Genomic DNA, 15,552 nt, shown 5'->3' with positions numbered 1-15,552 from the left:
TACATTTTGCAATTCTCTTAAAAACATAATATTGTATTATACGCTTTTTCACATACTCTAAAGATATACTCTAAATTATATTATGTTCTCATTAACAATAAATTAATGGTAATATACTAATATCTTGAAATTTTTGTATATCAGGTTGTTTTTTTTTCATGGGTGAATAGTAACACATTACTTGTAATGTAGTTACCCCCTGTTTATTTGTCTTTGTTATTTTTTCTTTAACGATTGCTTCTTTTCCTGGGTAATGATAATGCCATATTAAATTATGACAATAATAGTACTAAATTTAGCCGTACTTTATATATACTAGCACATTCCTTGCGCACGCTACGCGCGCGATGGTCCATTGTACTCTTTTTAAATATTATGAATTATGTTTCTTTGAAACTTGTTTTGAAATCAACAACTCCTCTAATTCCTACTAATACAAAATTTCCCTGAAATTTGAAAACCCTTAGAATTTCATTATTGTTTTCGATCGCGACATTAATTCTACCATTTTGATAAACAATATTTAGCTTATTTTTTTATTCAACGTTTATATCGAAAAATTCGACCCACAGTGTAGTTGTGCTGGTTCGCGTACAAGAGTAAAGTACATTAAAGCAATTAATTGACAGGATCATTTTGGTCTCAAAATGTTTCTAGAATTATTTGCTCTAAGAATATCCAGAATCCGATATTTTGCTCATCGTTTACGTCGAAAAATTCGACCCACAGTGTGGATGTGCTGGGTCGCGTACAAGAGTAAAGTACATTAAAGCAATCAATTACCGGGATCATTTTGGTCTCAAAATGTTTCTAGAATTATTTGCTCTAAGAATATCCAGAATCTGATATTTTACTCATCGTTTACGTCGAAAAATTCGAACCACTGTGTGGCTGTGCTGGGTCGCGTACAAGAGTAAAGTACATTAAAGTAATCAATTGCCGGGATCATTTTGGTCTCAAAATGTTTCTAGAATTATTTGCTCTAAGAATATCCAGAATCCGATATTTGACTCATCGTTTACGTCGAAAAATTCGACCCAAAGTGTGGCTGTGCTGGGTCGCGTACAAGAGTAAAGTACATTGAAGCATCAATTACCGGGACCATTTTGGTCTCAAAATGTTTCTAGAATTATTTGCTCTAAGAATATCCAGAATCCGATATTTTGCTCATCGTTTACGTCGAAAAATTCGACCCACAGTGTGGCTGTGCTGGGTCGCGTACAAGAGTAAAGTACATTAAAGCAATCAATTGCCGGGACCAATTTGGTTTCAAAATGTTTCTAGAATTATTTGCTCTAAGAATATCCAAAATGCGATATTTTGCTCATCGTTTATGTCGAAGGATTCGATCCACAGTGTGGCTGTGCTGACTTAAGAGTAAAGTTGGCACGTCCATCCATTTTTCAAAGAAAAATAGCAGTAAATGAAAAATCAAGTACATATTCTTCAAGGGCTTTTTGTTGCTAATTTAAATTCTACTTCAAAAACATTAAAACCAAAATCCCCCTTATATTCCATCCGCCAGATTGACAAAAACAGGTTTTAGAAGACTGAATCAAAACGCCATTTTGAACTTTCAAGTTTTAAATACGGATTCGTAACGAACGTCCCCAAAAACCACCTGTAACCAAATTTCAACAAAATCGAAGAATCTTAAGGATTTCAGTAACATTTCCGTCCACCATATTGGATCAACTATTTCGAATTTTCAATTTTTGAGTACAGATTCGACATATTCGACCCCGAAAACCCCCGGATACGGAACCACATCAAAATCAGAGAATACCAACAGCCTCAACGAATAGAGGCTTCAAAAAAGCGTGACACGCCAATTTTAAGATATGATGATGATGATGATGATATATATAATTTATTATTATTTTTATAAGTAATTATTTCTTTTTATTATAACTATTTTCTATATATATCATAAATGTTCGAGAAATGTTTTGAAAAATATCTTGAGAATGTTCCAACGTTTTGAGAATGTTCTCAGGAACATCCCTGGGATAAAGTTTGCTGTAAAGTTAATAGATCGCATTATTTTTAATTAGTTAGAAATATTTAATAATAGAAATTTCATTGAAAAATATTTTGTACTTTATATCTTAGATGGCATTGCGATAGTCATTGCCAATACTGAAAATCTGTAGTATGTAATAACAAGTAATGATAACGAGTTACTTTTTACAAAAAGTAAAGGTAACATATTATTTTTATAAAGTAACATTTCTAACCTTAAATTTTTAATATTAAGCTTTCACGCATGCTAATGCTTATGGTTGTCAATTTGCAATCCTACACGGTAATACTGGCTTTAGGCGATACATTTTTCGCGAAAAAATAAGGAAATATCGCGAAAGTGTATAGAGCACAACGACCATCGTTTTCTGCCTCACTCAGCCGCGTCGCCTCTCCGCCCACGAGATTTCTCTAATTGAACGCGATAAGATCGCCGTCTGGAATCTTATTAACGGCATGGTCGCGACGTAACGAACGTCCGTAAAAAGGAACAGTCGGAGGTCGCGCGCTCACATAAAATCACGACGTAAAATCACATTTCCGCACCGCATTTACATCATAAATGTGCATTGTGCCTCAGGTTACGCCTATCGCTATGGGAAACTGCTTGACGTATTGTTATCTTCGACAATTGTGAATTAATATCATCGACATCGTTACTTTCTATCTTGGTGTCTTTCCCGAGTTCCGAAGCAGATGTTCGTAACCAAGATTAATGCTGGCTTTAAATTACAATTCCTCAAAACGTAACGCGTTGTTTGTTGCACAATTGAGACAAGATGTCAAGGCGCAATATGACTTTATTTGAGTTATCGCTCTTGAAAGAAATGTAATTGAAAAACGATTAATAATGTTAGGTAAATTAATATATAAAATCTTTTTCAAGTATGTTTTATTTCTTAGGAGATAAAAGATAATAATTTGATAATGGTACACTTTTTAACTGTATACACTCTAATAGGAAATTCTAGATTTTAGGATTACTATTACAGCTTTTACAATCTCTGAAAAGCAGTAATCGTACGCTTTTCTTGAATGATCCGCTGTTTGTTAAAGAGAATTGCGTCACACAGTCAAAAGGATAGCGTAAGTCACTGTGTGCATTTAGAGATACTTATTATATAATCCTGCGCGTCGGCTATACTGGATGTTTATAAACGTAACATGTGCATCCTAGTTTATTCCTGTATGCACATGCGACTGATCGAAGAAATCTCTCTTCCCTTTTACGCGCGAACTTCCTAGGCTATTAACTATGATTACCTAGCACGCACGTGTTAGATAACCCGAGATTTGCTCATCGATCGTCTCGAGCGTGTAACACTTTTGCACACTCGTAAGAAGATAAATTTAGTCAAGACTTCACTCGATGTCTGTCAGTCTCGTTGAACGATGTTTGTCAATCTTCACGTTTAATCGATTACATAGACAATATTGAACTATTGTCGTTCCATGACCAATCAATTTTCGCGACCATAACAATATTAATAATGTATGATTCGTCGTCTACAATGAAGGTTCGTTCGTTGCAGCATCTAAATAAAGGCATGTCGTCGTCGTTCCCCATAATTTCACCAAATTGCATTGAGTGATGCATTTCTCGACGTATACGTAACAAGTAAGCGTGACAGTCTCTCTTGTCCCAGTCGACTTCCTTGGGTTTTAAGATCACTCGTGTGCTCGCGCCAGTCGCTTTCAGTTTCTAGTCTAGTATACGCGGCGGAAGTGGACCCAGTATGCGGAAATGAGTCCAGGGTGTGGTGAAACGACGCTGCTATCCGATCATACGATATCGGAACGACGACGAAAGTAAGACGCTGGGGAAAAGGAAGAGTGCCGCGAGAACGAGCCGTGATGACGACGATGACGTCTTTAATATCTCTCTCGTGTGGCTCATGTCTCTCGAGTAGATTCGGTTTATCCACGTATTAATGAAACATACTATCGTCGAGACGAATCACGCCGCTGCACGTAGGATGAGTCGTACATACATAATGGTACATAAGATGTATGTAGATGAAGGAACTTGTATAGTTGAGGTACAGGTAATGGGAGGCAATTAGGTCTTCATTACCGCAGAGTTATCTTAGCTATATACGCGAGATGAACACACACAGAAAAATATTATTCTATTGCTAAGAAAAATAATTATTCAATTTACTTTCTTTTTTTCGAGTAACAGGGTTTCTTTCTTTCGTTCTTTAACAAAGAGTATTTTCTTAATAATAAAATATACTTATCAAAGTTCGCTCGTATTTAAAGTATATATTTTAAATAAAAGAAATAAAATAATTATTAAGTCTTTATTATATTTTAAATAGCTGACTTATTTCTTGTTTAATATTTTAAATAAGTTTTCGGAACCTATTTTGTACTTTCTATTTAATATAAGTTAAACAGTTGTATTTTATCGAGTCCTGCTTATTACAAATTTTAGAAAAGCTTATATTAATATATGTATTTAAAAAAAATTTCTTTTTTTTGAAGAATGTTTATATAAATGTTTATAATAAAATTGATCGAAGAAGCGATTTTATATAATAATAAACAAATTTGTTTTATTATATAAAATTGCTTAATTTAATTATTTTTATTGAAGTATTGAACTTACTTAGGTAATATATTTGCAGAATATATTCTGAATAAATTTGATGCTTGTGATGAACTTATGATTGATTTACGAATATATGATCTTTTGAAATACTTGAAACAAAAGTAATTATTATTTGCGTATTGTATGTATTTTTCTGTGTGCACAACGTACGGGAAAGTTTAGAGATGAGACGAAATCTGAAAACACAAAAGTAAATGCAGCGGCAACATTATTTATTTAGAGTAATTTTTGCGGAGAAGAATGTGAGGGAGTGTATTAAGTTTGGAATAAATCTAGTTATTTATCTTGCATAGTTTAATATTTATCTTGCATAGTTTAATTAGATTAACGATCAAGTCATTAAAGCAGGAAATGCACATAAGATTGCAGTTAATTTGCTGTCGTTTATAAATGATTTATGTGCATTTTTGTTAGATATCTCGGAAGCACGCGGCGAGTATGTTTACGATAAAATATAATATTAAATAAAATAAAATGATAGGTTTAGTATTTTACAATTGATAGACTGCTTCTGAGATGCGTACATTAAAATCATTTATTTGACTACTTTCACACTAATTTACATGATAAATACTGACATGTGTGTACGTAATATAATTAAAAAAATCATGTATTAGAACACGTTATGCATAATTAGAGCATATTGGCGTATGTCAAATAAAAGCAACTAAAACGTTGATTCCATAAATTTTGATAACGTCGGATAGATGTCGTAAACGCGTATGTGCGTAAATAGCGTTTCAAAATCGCTCAACTGTTTGGCAACATATGCCCTTTCTACCAGATTTTTATACTCTTTCCACCGTGTCCCAGGAATGATCGTCGAACGATCGTTGCAGCCCTGAAAAATCAAGCGACGCAATTGGTGGCTTAACAACTTAGTCGTACCGGGTTGATTCTTTGTGGCGCAATGTGCGCATACGTCGCGCACGATAGTGCGTAATGCGTGTGTCGAAAGTCTACGAGATTAATCTCCTAGGGAGAGAGGCGAGAGGATATTCGCGGATATTTACTGCGATTTTCGCGCACTGACATTTACGTTTCATGCTTTCCCCTTCCGCTGGCCGTACGTTTACTTTAACGATTCCTATATGAGTGATGCTTTTTCTATACGGTACATATATGCCGCTTATGGTGAAACAGGTGTACCTTTCTTGGCGCAACTCGCGTAATATCAAGGAGTGAAAGTTTTCTCGCAATTTCTCATAATCGCATAACGTGTCCGGCTAATACGTTGCTCCGCCGCTTCCTCCCCCATCCCTCCCAACATTCGAATGTTTCGTAAGCAGTCGTTATGTAAAAAAAATACTTTATTTATTTTTACATTTACGGGGTGTATAGTACAATTCGAGGATTGGATCACGAAGAATACAATATTTGCGCATCGTATTGACTTCTCTTAATTAAAACGATGTGGCAGCTTCTGCCACCGATCTTTCGACGATCGATCCTTCGAAGATCTCCTGGTCTCTTGGGCCGCGAGCCGTCAAACAAAAGGGGAAGACGATGAAGTCTTCGTTTCTTTTCATGCGCTCATTTTCTCAATAATGTCCGCCGAAATCACCACCGCCAAAGTCGTGACCGCCAAAGTCGTGACCGCCAAAGTCGTGGCCGCCAAATCCGCCAAGATCACCGCCGCCGAAACCACCCTCGTCGTGATGACTCTTAACGACTACGGGATAAGGCTCTTTGACGACTATGGGTACCTTGACCGGGTAGGGCACTGGTTTTGACACTTCGACTGGGACCTTGATTGGTACCTTGACCGGATAGGGTATCTTGACGGGCACCTTTATAGGTACCTTGACCGGGAAGGGCACTGGTTTCTCCACTGGGTAGGGCACGTGCTTCGTGACCTCCACTGGGTAAGGTTTCGGTACGTGGACCGGGTACGGGCGGTCGACAGGTACTTTGATTGGTACTTTTACTGGATAGGGCACGTGCTTTGTGACTTCCACCGGATACGGGTGCGGTACTGGCACGTGCTTCGTCACCGTAACAGCCTTGACGTGATCAGTAGAGATTATTTCGTGGCCACCACCAAATCCACCTCCTCCGAATCCACCGCCTAAATCATGGCCGCCGAAACCGCCGCCGAAACCGCCCCCAAAACCACCGTGATCACCCAGACTTAGCTCCAGTCCACGCTTCGACTTTTCATCCTTGGGCTTAGCGCTAGATTCGGTCTTCTTCGCCTCTTCGGCTACGACCGATAATACTAGGCCGCATAGGAGTATCACCTGCCGAAAGCAAGGAAATGGATGAGCATCTTGGATTTTATAAAATTGTTTGATAAATATTATCTTAAAATTTATGAGTATATGTGAGATAGGTACATATATATAAGGCTGTCTTTCTCTCTCCCCCTTCTTTTTTTCTCTTTCTCTCCTATTGTATTTTAGTAACTTTTTGTGGTAATTCATATTAACATTCACAAAATTTAGTGAAAGGTTTTGTGTTGTCATGTTGCATTGTTACGGTATAAACTATTCGCAAGATTGGTATTACCCTTTATTATAACGACATAATATAAACTTTCTGTATAATTACTTTTCTACCGCAATCTGTCCGTAGTAAAAATATTGTAATACTAAGAGCATTTGTTATGTTTTAAAAAATTGCTAGATTTGAGGAAATATTAAAAAAATTTTTAATTAAGAGAGATATTGAAAATTTTTTAATAAAACAAAATTATTGGATAAAAAATTTAAAATATAATATATAAATTATATTGTACAATTTTATTAAAATTTTTAGAAATATAATTTATGTTTTGTCAATGGTTTTAAAAAGTACCCAAGGAAAGATTATTTACATTTATTAAGAAATAGATCGCTTAAAAATGAGAGACTGCGCCTACAGTGCGTTACAGACTGCTAAATACGGATCGTGTTTCTACAAGCGATTCGAGCGGCTATCTTGTTAGAGCTACTCACTTTCAGCTTGTCGGTGCTGTTCATGTTGGTCGGCAGTGAGCACACTGGTACCGCCATGGTCTACCCTCGCTTTTATAGGGGACGCAACGGCGTGTCCGCTGGGCAACTCGAGCGTGCCGATGAAATTGTCGGCGGGTAGGAAGTTAACAGGAGGAAAGGAAGACAACGCACACTGTGGACGACGTTTTTCTTCGTCTCCCTTTGTCTTCGCGTCTATTTTCTCTTTGCTTTTTTTCTTGACCGTCTTGTCGCGTTTTTGAGTCCGTTTAATTCGAAGTAGAAACGCGATTCTGTAACAAAAATCGAAAAAGATTCGTACTATTTGATACGCTTGCGTGAACTTCTTGCGTAAACTTTGCTCGGTGATGGTAAAACATATGAGTAGACGAAGATAAATAATTCATTCATTGATGATAAACTCTTTTAATCGTTATCTAATTTATTTCTAACGATCACTTTATTAATATTCCTTATTAGTATTCCTTATTAGTATTCCTTTATAAGAAAAAAACACACAGTTCTTTTGCACAGTTCTTCATATTTTAATCAGTAACTGTCTTTATCATATTTAGTTTGTCAATACGTTTTATGGTTACGCATTATAAAAATCTTAATTAAAAATCAGGTGGATAATTAAAATAAATAAGGCTAGGCAATATGAAATATTACACATCGATCTTTTATTAATACAGTTTGATTGATGTTTTTCTGTGTTCCGCGCTTTCGAGAGCTCATAAATATTAAAAGCTTAATTAATCTGAGAAGAGAGAATTGAAATTTTTTGACAACACGAAAGTATTTTTCTTAACTGATTTCGTTTCTATGGATATATGAACGCATTGAAACATTTACATTCAGTATCAACTTGTTCGAACTTAATATACTCGACTCATTTCCATAGTCATAGCATGTTCAACGTATTATCTCTTTTCTACGGTTTCGTGTGCCGCGACATTTGTCGACGAGAAGAAGATAGTCGTCGTCACCAGCCGTGAAATTAGAGAGAATGATTCGAAGACGTTGGCCGCTTTAATAAGAAGTTGTTGAAACTCGTTAACGCGACCAGATAAAATTCTTGCATACCGGAAATGGTTTCCGCTGCGGACGTAGAAACCTTGTTTCGCTTAGTGATGGCGGCACGATTTTTGGTTTATCACACGTAGTTCCCGCGGGCACAGTTGATCTCGGAATGACTTTGTATCTCGATCTCGGTTCGAAGGGTATTAGAATACTCGCGTATCCATGGTTTATCAGGGTTATCGGTACGAATAAATTTCCATACATTTGAATTTGGATTTCCATATTTGAATCCGAAAATATTGATTTGACTTCTAACGGGATAGGGAGTGTGTTTCGAGACTGAGTGTTCCCTCCCTCTCGATTGACCGTCGATCGAACCGCAGCGAAAATCGAGGGTGCGATGTATGCGATAGTTTCCACTTGACCTATACCCGAGGATTAAATCGTTTTCGATGAATTTATAGTGATTCACTAGAGACCACAATCTGCTCGCGCTGCTGTTTTCCGACACGATCCCGAAATCCGACAACCGGCGATTTTGGGCGCATCGGGAAAACTTCAGTTTCCTCCCTTTCAAACTCCCTTTTTCTCATGAGAGTCTCTCGGTAGCGACTCATTGAAAATTAGTTGGTACACTTACTACGAATTTTGCGCATTTGAAAGGCTCTCTTGGAAGGTATTTATTGCTACGTCGAGTGATAACGAAAAGAATTATGCCACAGAACGTAGGCAGTTAATTAGCTGAAACATCGCTTCTGGCTAATCGACAATTGCGCGAGCGTACATGACGACTAGCTATTAATTTCTGAAGCCGCAAGTTTAATCGACTGAATTCAAAACTAATGACACGCACTGGTGCCGAGATGGCTAATTTTCTGCGGTCATTTTTACTATAAACCGGCTATCACTGTATATATGTTTTTACCAAACAGCAACGACAGACCTATACAAATTGATTGAAAGTTACTGATTGCTACGCTTTAAACTTATTTCAATATATTGCACGTTTGCATAACATATAATATAAATTAATGCTATTTATTTATGTTATTCATATTAATAAATCAATTTTACGCATTAATGTCATTATATGCATATAATATTAAATCAATGGGAATAAAAGGTTTTGATAAGATTAATACATAGATTCGACATATTAATATTAAATAATATTCGATTAAAATAATCTTGTTACAAAAGGTTCAACTTTACGCATTTCACGATCGTTTTTGTTCGTCGTGATGCCTATGTAACTTTAGTTAATTCTTTCTCAAGTTAAACTTCTCTGGTCACTTATTGTGTCATAAGTGGCTTTGCGCAAAATGTTATTACGTTCTGAATTACATGTACGAGCTGCGCGATTTTAATTGCGAGGTTATTTGCTCGAAAGTCTTCCTGCAGCAAGAATAACGTCAGGAAACTGTTGAACTCGTTGTATGAATATCAGATTAAATCTATCGCGGTGAAAACTTCAGTTGGTTTTTTTTTCTTTTCCGTTCAGACGATTGTAATATCATTACGTATACGGAACTTCGCGAAGTAAGGTGGCCGATTATATTTGCCGGATATAATGCAAACGATACGTGCTCATATTGAAGGTGGCGATCCCGGTGATCGTACACTTTCTACCAATCTCCCGATATTTATGAGACCGCGATTATGTAAATTTTGACAAATCACACTTCCTTCCCACAAATCTCGTTTGGAAAGCTTTTTCATAAAACCACGAAAATCGCTTTTGATGTCATACGTGATGCAAACCGAGCTCATGTGTGCTCATATGCAAATTAATCCCCTGCACGTATGAGCACCTGTGTCTAATGTCAACGTAAATGTCTGCATGTAGTGTACCTTTCCCCTGCCAAAGTTCATTAGAATCGCAGAGTCGACGTCATTAATTTAACCAGCGGTATTTTTTCAAGAAGTAGTCTCGTCCTCGTAAACGCTAATTGATTTTGCGAGAAGCCATCTCTGAAGCCATCCCTGAGACGTCTGACGCGAACTTTCAATTGGCGACCCTTATCTTCGCAGAATTTTTTTCCTCCAAGTTCGAGTTGCTTGAACTTTAGACCGTAGAAGAGGGTGGCGACTGTGGGGCGTATAAATGCACCCTAAGTGCACTAGTGGATTCTCGCGCTTTACGAGACGACAGTGCGGGCGGACGTCGTCGGTAGTGGGATTTTCGCGTAGTCTGCATTTCTGCTTCACCGACCACAAGCGTAACCTTATGCAATAATGGGAAAGGCTTTGGAGTCGGCCAGACTCGCAGCTCTCATGAATATATGGATAGATGTTCTCAAGGTGTTTATCAAGCCGTTTTCTATAGTTACATCCTTCCCATTCCGTGATATCATCGTCCATCGAACACTAATAATTTGCGCCCTAGAAAAATGAAAAAGAATTTTAGTTGTTTTTAACAACTTTTTTTGAGATTTTAGTTAGATTTTCCTTTGAAGGTGAATATTTTAGCCTCGCGTGTCTAACAACGACTGTAGGCTCATAAATTTTTACTTTTGCCTGTATTCGACCTTTTTTTTCACTGCATATGTTACGGTTAATAAGCATGTATATTTTACGCATGGTTACTTTTATGAACATTTATCAATCTTTGGGAAATTGCGAATTTTTGCATTCATTTTAATCATTAAATTATGCACCGAAAAAGCGTTTACGTATTATTCTTAGAAATGAGAGATAAGACGTAATTTAATCTTTAAAATACAAGCCGACCATTTAAGAAGAACGCAGGTAACAGCGGCAAAAACTGGTTGCGTAAGTTATGAACGCTTGTAAATGAAATTATAAGTAGGCTATTCTAAAGATTGTACTAAATATAAAATACTTTATTGGGCGGCCCCAAAGAAACGATTCAATAAGGAATTGATATTCGACTCTCTCTTTCACTGTGTACTTAATTTTTATTTATCAAACTAGAGTGTGCTAAGTAAGGTATGTAAATTGCCCACTGAAGATGTAGTATAGTTTTAACTTTTTTTATAATTACTTCGCTAATGAATTATGGTAGTTTAGGAAAGAGAAAATTAAGTTTATGATACAAAAGCAAGCGAAGCGTAATGGTAGATATATATAAAATGAGCTATAATTTTAATAATTAACTAGAGAAAAGTGAAGAGATTACCACATTATATACCACATCAATATAGTTGTTCAATTATCGCGCCCATTTTAGTCGAGAGAGTTCAACATATCAAATAAAAGTATCTCGGTTAAATGAATTTGTAATAAGAGCTGTTCTCATTAAACAAAATCTGTGACCGATGCATTAAGTAATCGATACTATTGTTTACTAAATAATGTAAATGCTCGCAATGTTGAAACTTTGCGATGGTCTGTGCGGAATGTAAATATTTGTTCGATTTGTATATCGCGCACGCATCTGGCCTATAATTATACGATCAGTATATCAAACAAATATAATTGCATATTTCTTGCTTAGCGATCATTTTCAAATAGAATATCATATGCAAGTGAGACCTTTTGCAAAGATGTCAGCAGAACATGTTTACCTAGAATTACATTGGTTCACCTGCCAATAAAATGTCACTCGGGAATGATATAAGTAAAAATTAAGTTTAATGCCAAAGTATCCATGAATCAATTATGAAAGTAGTTTTAATAAAAAGTTACTGCGTCAATGGCTTAAAGCGGTGGCGTATGTCTTTATAAGATCTGATAACTGTATATTAAAATCAAAGCATATAGTGTCAAAGAAATGAGAAAAATGTTGCCTTCATTTCGACATCGAGTGATTCAGGTATTACGTTAGTAACGACGCGGTCGATTGCCAGTTCAGACCTTCGATTCGTTTAAAAGTATTATTAGGCGAACAAAAAATATTATTACTAAAAGTTGGCGAAAGTGATTGAAAAAACAACACGTTGATTGCGCCACGATGCATGTGTTGAAAAGTAAATTTTCACGTCTTTTTCATGGTCACCAACGTGTGTAACATCGATCATATTATTGTATTACGCTAGGCGTAATTAAACATTAGTTGTAATTTCTTGGCAACTTCCTTCGTGTATTGCGAATTAATTTTTTAATTAAATAACCATCGAGCATGATGCCGGGATATATAATGTGTATGTCACATGGAGAAAGTTAAGTCTAATTGTTACACCGTTTTGTATGTACATCGTTTCACGCTATGGGTTTTGTCATGCTTGTGAATCGTTTTATTAAATTTTCAGCGTAAGTCGTCGAAATCGAGCTTGCTCGTAGAATCGGTCGTGAATTGATTGAAAAAGATTTCACGCAAACGTAAGTTTCGTTCTCCGAAATAGTATAATTTCGCTTAATTTTAGCGAGAATTATGCGATGTCTAAAAGTTCCTTCCTAGTCGCAGAAGTTAATTGCCTGATGAACAGAATGTATCGACAGAAATTATATTATAAACATCGAGTTTTACTTTATGAGTACCAATAAAATGTTTATCGAAAGTGTGCGTACGCGAAGATCGTAGAACTAAATTTAAGATTGCACGCTGTCAGATTAATTTGAACGTCCTCCATCATATTACCATCCACTTATGTTTTAGGCAAAAGCTTGGACGCTAAACCTGTTATGTCTACTACAGCTTCCTTAAGACTTTCATAATAATTATAATATTATGGCAAATATGGATTTTAGGCAATTTTTTGAAATTATATTTTTGATAATATATTTTTCTGTGAGATTGTCTACTATTGAGATTGATAATGGTACACCAATTTATAGTACAATATATTGCTTATTACTTCGTTTGTACATACATCGTTAAATCTCCTAATTGTCTCTATTTGTACGATGAATAGCGATGCGTTGTGTAATGCACTGAGAGCTACGACCGCCGTTATGTCTGATAAAATTTACGCGAGGTGCAAACGAAAAAAAGAGTCCGCTCGTAATGATTCTGATGTAAAGGTGAAAGAATGAAAGAAAGCGCAGATTAGGACGGACACGCAAAAGCGTCGGATCAATTCCGCACTCTTGAATTGCGGTTCTTCCTTGGTGAGGGGATAGCGATTGGAACTAGTTGGAACGACGGGGCGGCGACGTTACGCGGTCCGTATCCGGGCATCCGGTAGTAATCAACCTCACCAAGCGGTAGCCCCCGTGGGAAAACGGCTTAATGCTGAACGGTTTTGTGAGGGATAGCGGCACAATCGGTCCACCTTAAAGCTGGCGTTCCGGCGTTGGACGAGCGATTTTCCGGGGAGTGGGCCAGCGAGCACGGCGAAAGTGCCGGTATATATGCCGCTGATTGGCACGATGCAACTTCAGTGTGCACTCCCGAAGGCTACCATGAGCGCTTCGCAGGTGAGCGTGCGCTGCTGGCACAGCGGCGCGTACATAGGGCTCTGACAAGGGTATCTTTAGGGTCTCGCACGGCGGAAGATTATGCACGGAATTATGCGCGCGATAAATGAGGAACGCGTCGGGATTTAGTATTGGCGGCGTGAGATTATGGTGTTGGTATCTCACACCGTCACACACAGTGTTAAAATTGTAGAGATTTTGGTGTGATTTTTGGTTTTATTACAAGAGTGAAGGCTCAATAAATTTACATAGAGGATACAATTAGATATTTTATTAATTTTTTTAATTATAACTTTAATTATATAATTATATTTGTATCTTGCAATGTTTGTGAATGTTTGATGTTAGATTATAATTCAACTTTGCTGTACGTCGCGCTTTTTTGAGATTTTCTTTGTTTAAACTTTTTGTATCGTCGAATCATCTATTGCATAATATGCGTAAAATTTTTGTCAACTCCAGCGAGATCTTCAAAGCTTCCCAAGTTAACCAAGCTAATCTAAACCTTGACCATGAAGGACCGCAATTAACACACGTTTATTCGTAGATCCTCGTGCTCCTCGCCCTTGTGGCGTCGGTGGCTCTGGCCACTGAGACCAAGAAGTCCGACAGCAAAGGGGCCGAGTCAAAGGATGCCAAGAGCAAGCGCGGACTGGAACTGAGTCTGGGTCATGGTGGTGGCTTTGGCGGCGGCGGTGGTTTCGGCGGCCACGATTTCGGTGGCTTCGGCGGTGGTGATTTCGGCGGCGGTTTTGGTGGAGGCGGCGGCGGCGGCGGCGGCGGTGGCGATGGTGGAAGAATTTCCGGCATCACGATCCATCGCGAAGTCTCGGTGCCAGTTCCGGTGCCCTACACTGTCGAGAAAAGCGTACCAGTACCTGTACATGTGCCGGTGAAGATTCCGGTGGACAATCCGATACCGTATCACGTACCAAAGCCTTATCCAGTTCCGGTAGAGAAGACTGTACCATTCCCCGTGGAGAAACCGGTTCCAGTACCAGTCAAGGTACCCATCAAGGTGCCCGTCAAGGTGCCTGTTCCATATAGCGTACCTGTTAAAATACCTTACCCCGTGGAGAAGGAACTGCCCTATCCGGTCAAGGTGCCGGTCGTCGTTAAGGAATCGTATCCGGTCCTGGTACATGAAGGTGGTCACGGAGGCGGCGGCTTTGGTGGAGGCGGTTTCGGAGGCGGACACGGCGGATTCGGTGGCGGACACGGCGGATTCGGTGGCGGACACGGCGGATTCGGTGGCGGTCATGAACTCAGCTTCGACCTGCATTGACGATAGTCTGATGACAATCGATATTAATGATACTCTTGTATATAATTATTATGTTTCTTTTTTTACACTGTGCTGTCTTAGCAGAATAAACATTAAATTATTAACTCGGTTTTTTGTAAAATCCAACGTTACCTTATCCTTTACATTTGTTGTTTACACGAGGAATTTGCTCAAAGTTAATTTTTATTCTATAGCAAGTGAAAATCATTTCTCTGAGTGTATCATATTCTTACTTGCCCGTTTATTTCTATACGGTTTTAATTGCATTATGCAATCATAGCGACAAGAAATTAATCATCAATTTAAGCGTTTATGAAACCAACTTGTTGAATTTTCTTACGTAATACACTTGCAAA

General features: G+C 37.7%; 2 protein-coding genes across 2 annotated transcripts; one reads left to right on the top strand and one right to left on the bottom strand.

Annotated features, from left to right (window-relative positions):
• Window positions 1-5,971: 5,971 nt before the first annotated feature.
• Window positions 5,972-7,596, bottom strand: LOC108778310 (keratinocyte proline-rich protein). The gene is made up of 2 exons (XM_018545444.1): window positions 7,573-7,596; window positions 5,972-6,876 (listed from the first exon to the last, which is right to left on the bottom strand). Exons 1-2 carry the CDS (start codon window positions 7,594-7,596, stop codon window positions 6,178-6,180), a joined length of 723 nt encoding a protein of 240 aa, XP_018400946.1. The 3' UTR covers window positions 5,972-6,177.
• A 6,294-nt stretch (window positions 7,597-13,890) lies between these two features.
• LOC108778309 (H/ACA ribonucleoprotein complex subunit 1) lies at window positions 13,891-15,207 on the top strand. The gene is made up of 2 exons (XM_018545443.1): window positions 13,891-13,911; window positions 14,459-15,207. Exons 1-2 carry the CDS (start codon window positions 13,897-13,899, stop codon window positions 15,194-15,196), a joined length of 753 nt encoding a protein of 250 aa, XP_018400945.1. The 5' UTR covers window positions 13,891-13,896; the 3' UTR covers window positions 15,197-15,207.
• Window positions 15,208-15,552: the final 345 nt, after the last annotated feature.

This window comes from Cyphomyrmex costatus, unplaced genomic scaffold (assembly GCF_001594065.2).
Source record: "Cyphomyrmex costatus isolate MS0001 unplaced genomic scaffold, Ccosl1.0 scaffold5, whole genome shotgun sequence".
NCBI lineage: Eukaryota > Metazoa > Arthropoda > Insecta > Hymenoptera > Formicidae > Cyphomyrmex > Cyphomyrmex costatus.
The sequence above is the reverse complement of the archived record's forward strand: the minus strand, read 5'-3'. Positions and strand labels throughout refer to the sequence as shown.

Excerpts from the sequence above, each read along its gene's own strand:
- LOC108778310 (XM_018545444.1), bottom strand. The coding sequence starts at position 7,596 with ATGAACAGCACCGACAAGCTGAAA. Across the intron at positions 6,877-7,572 it reads ACAGCACCGACAAGCTGAAA|GTGATACTCCTATGCGGCCT; the intron begins GTGAGTAGCTCT and ends TGCTTTCGGCAG.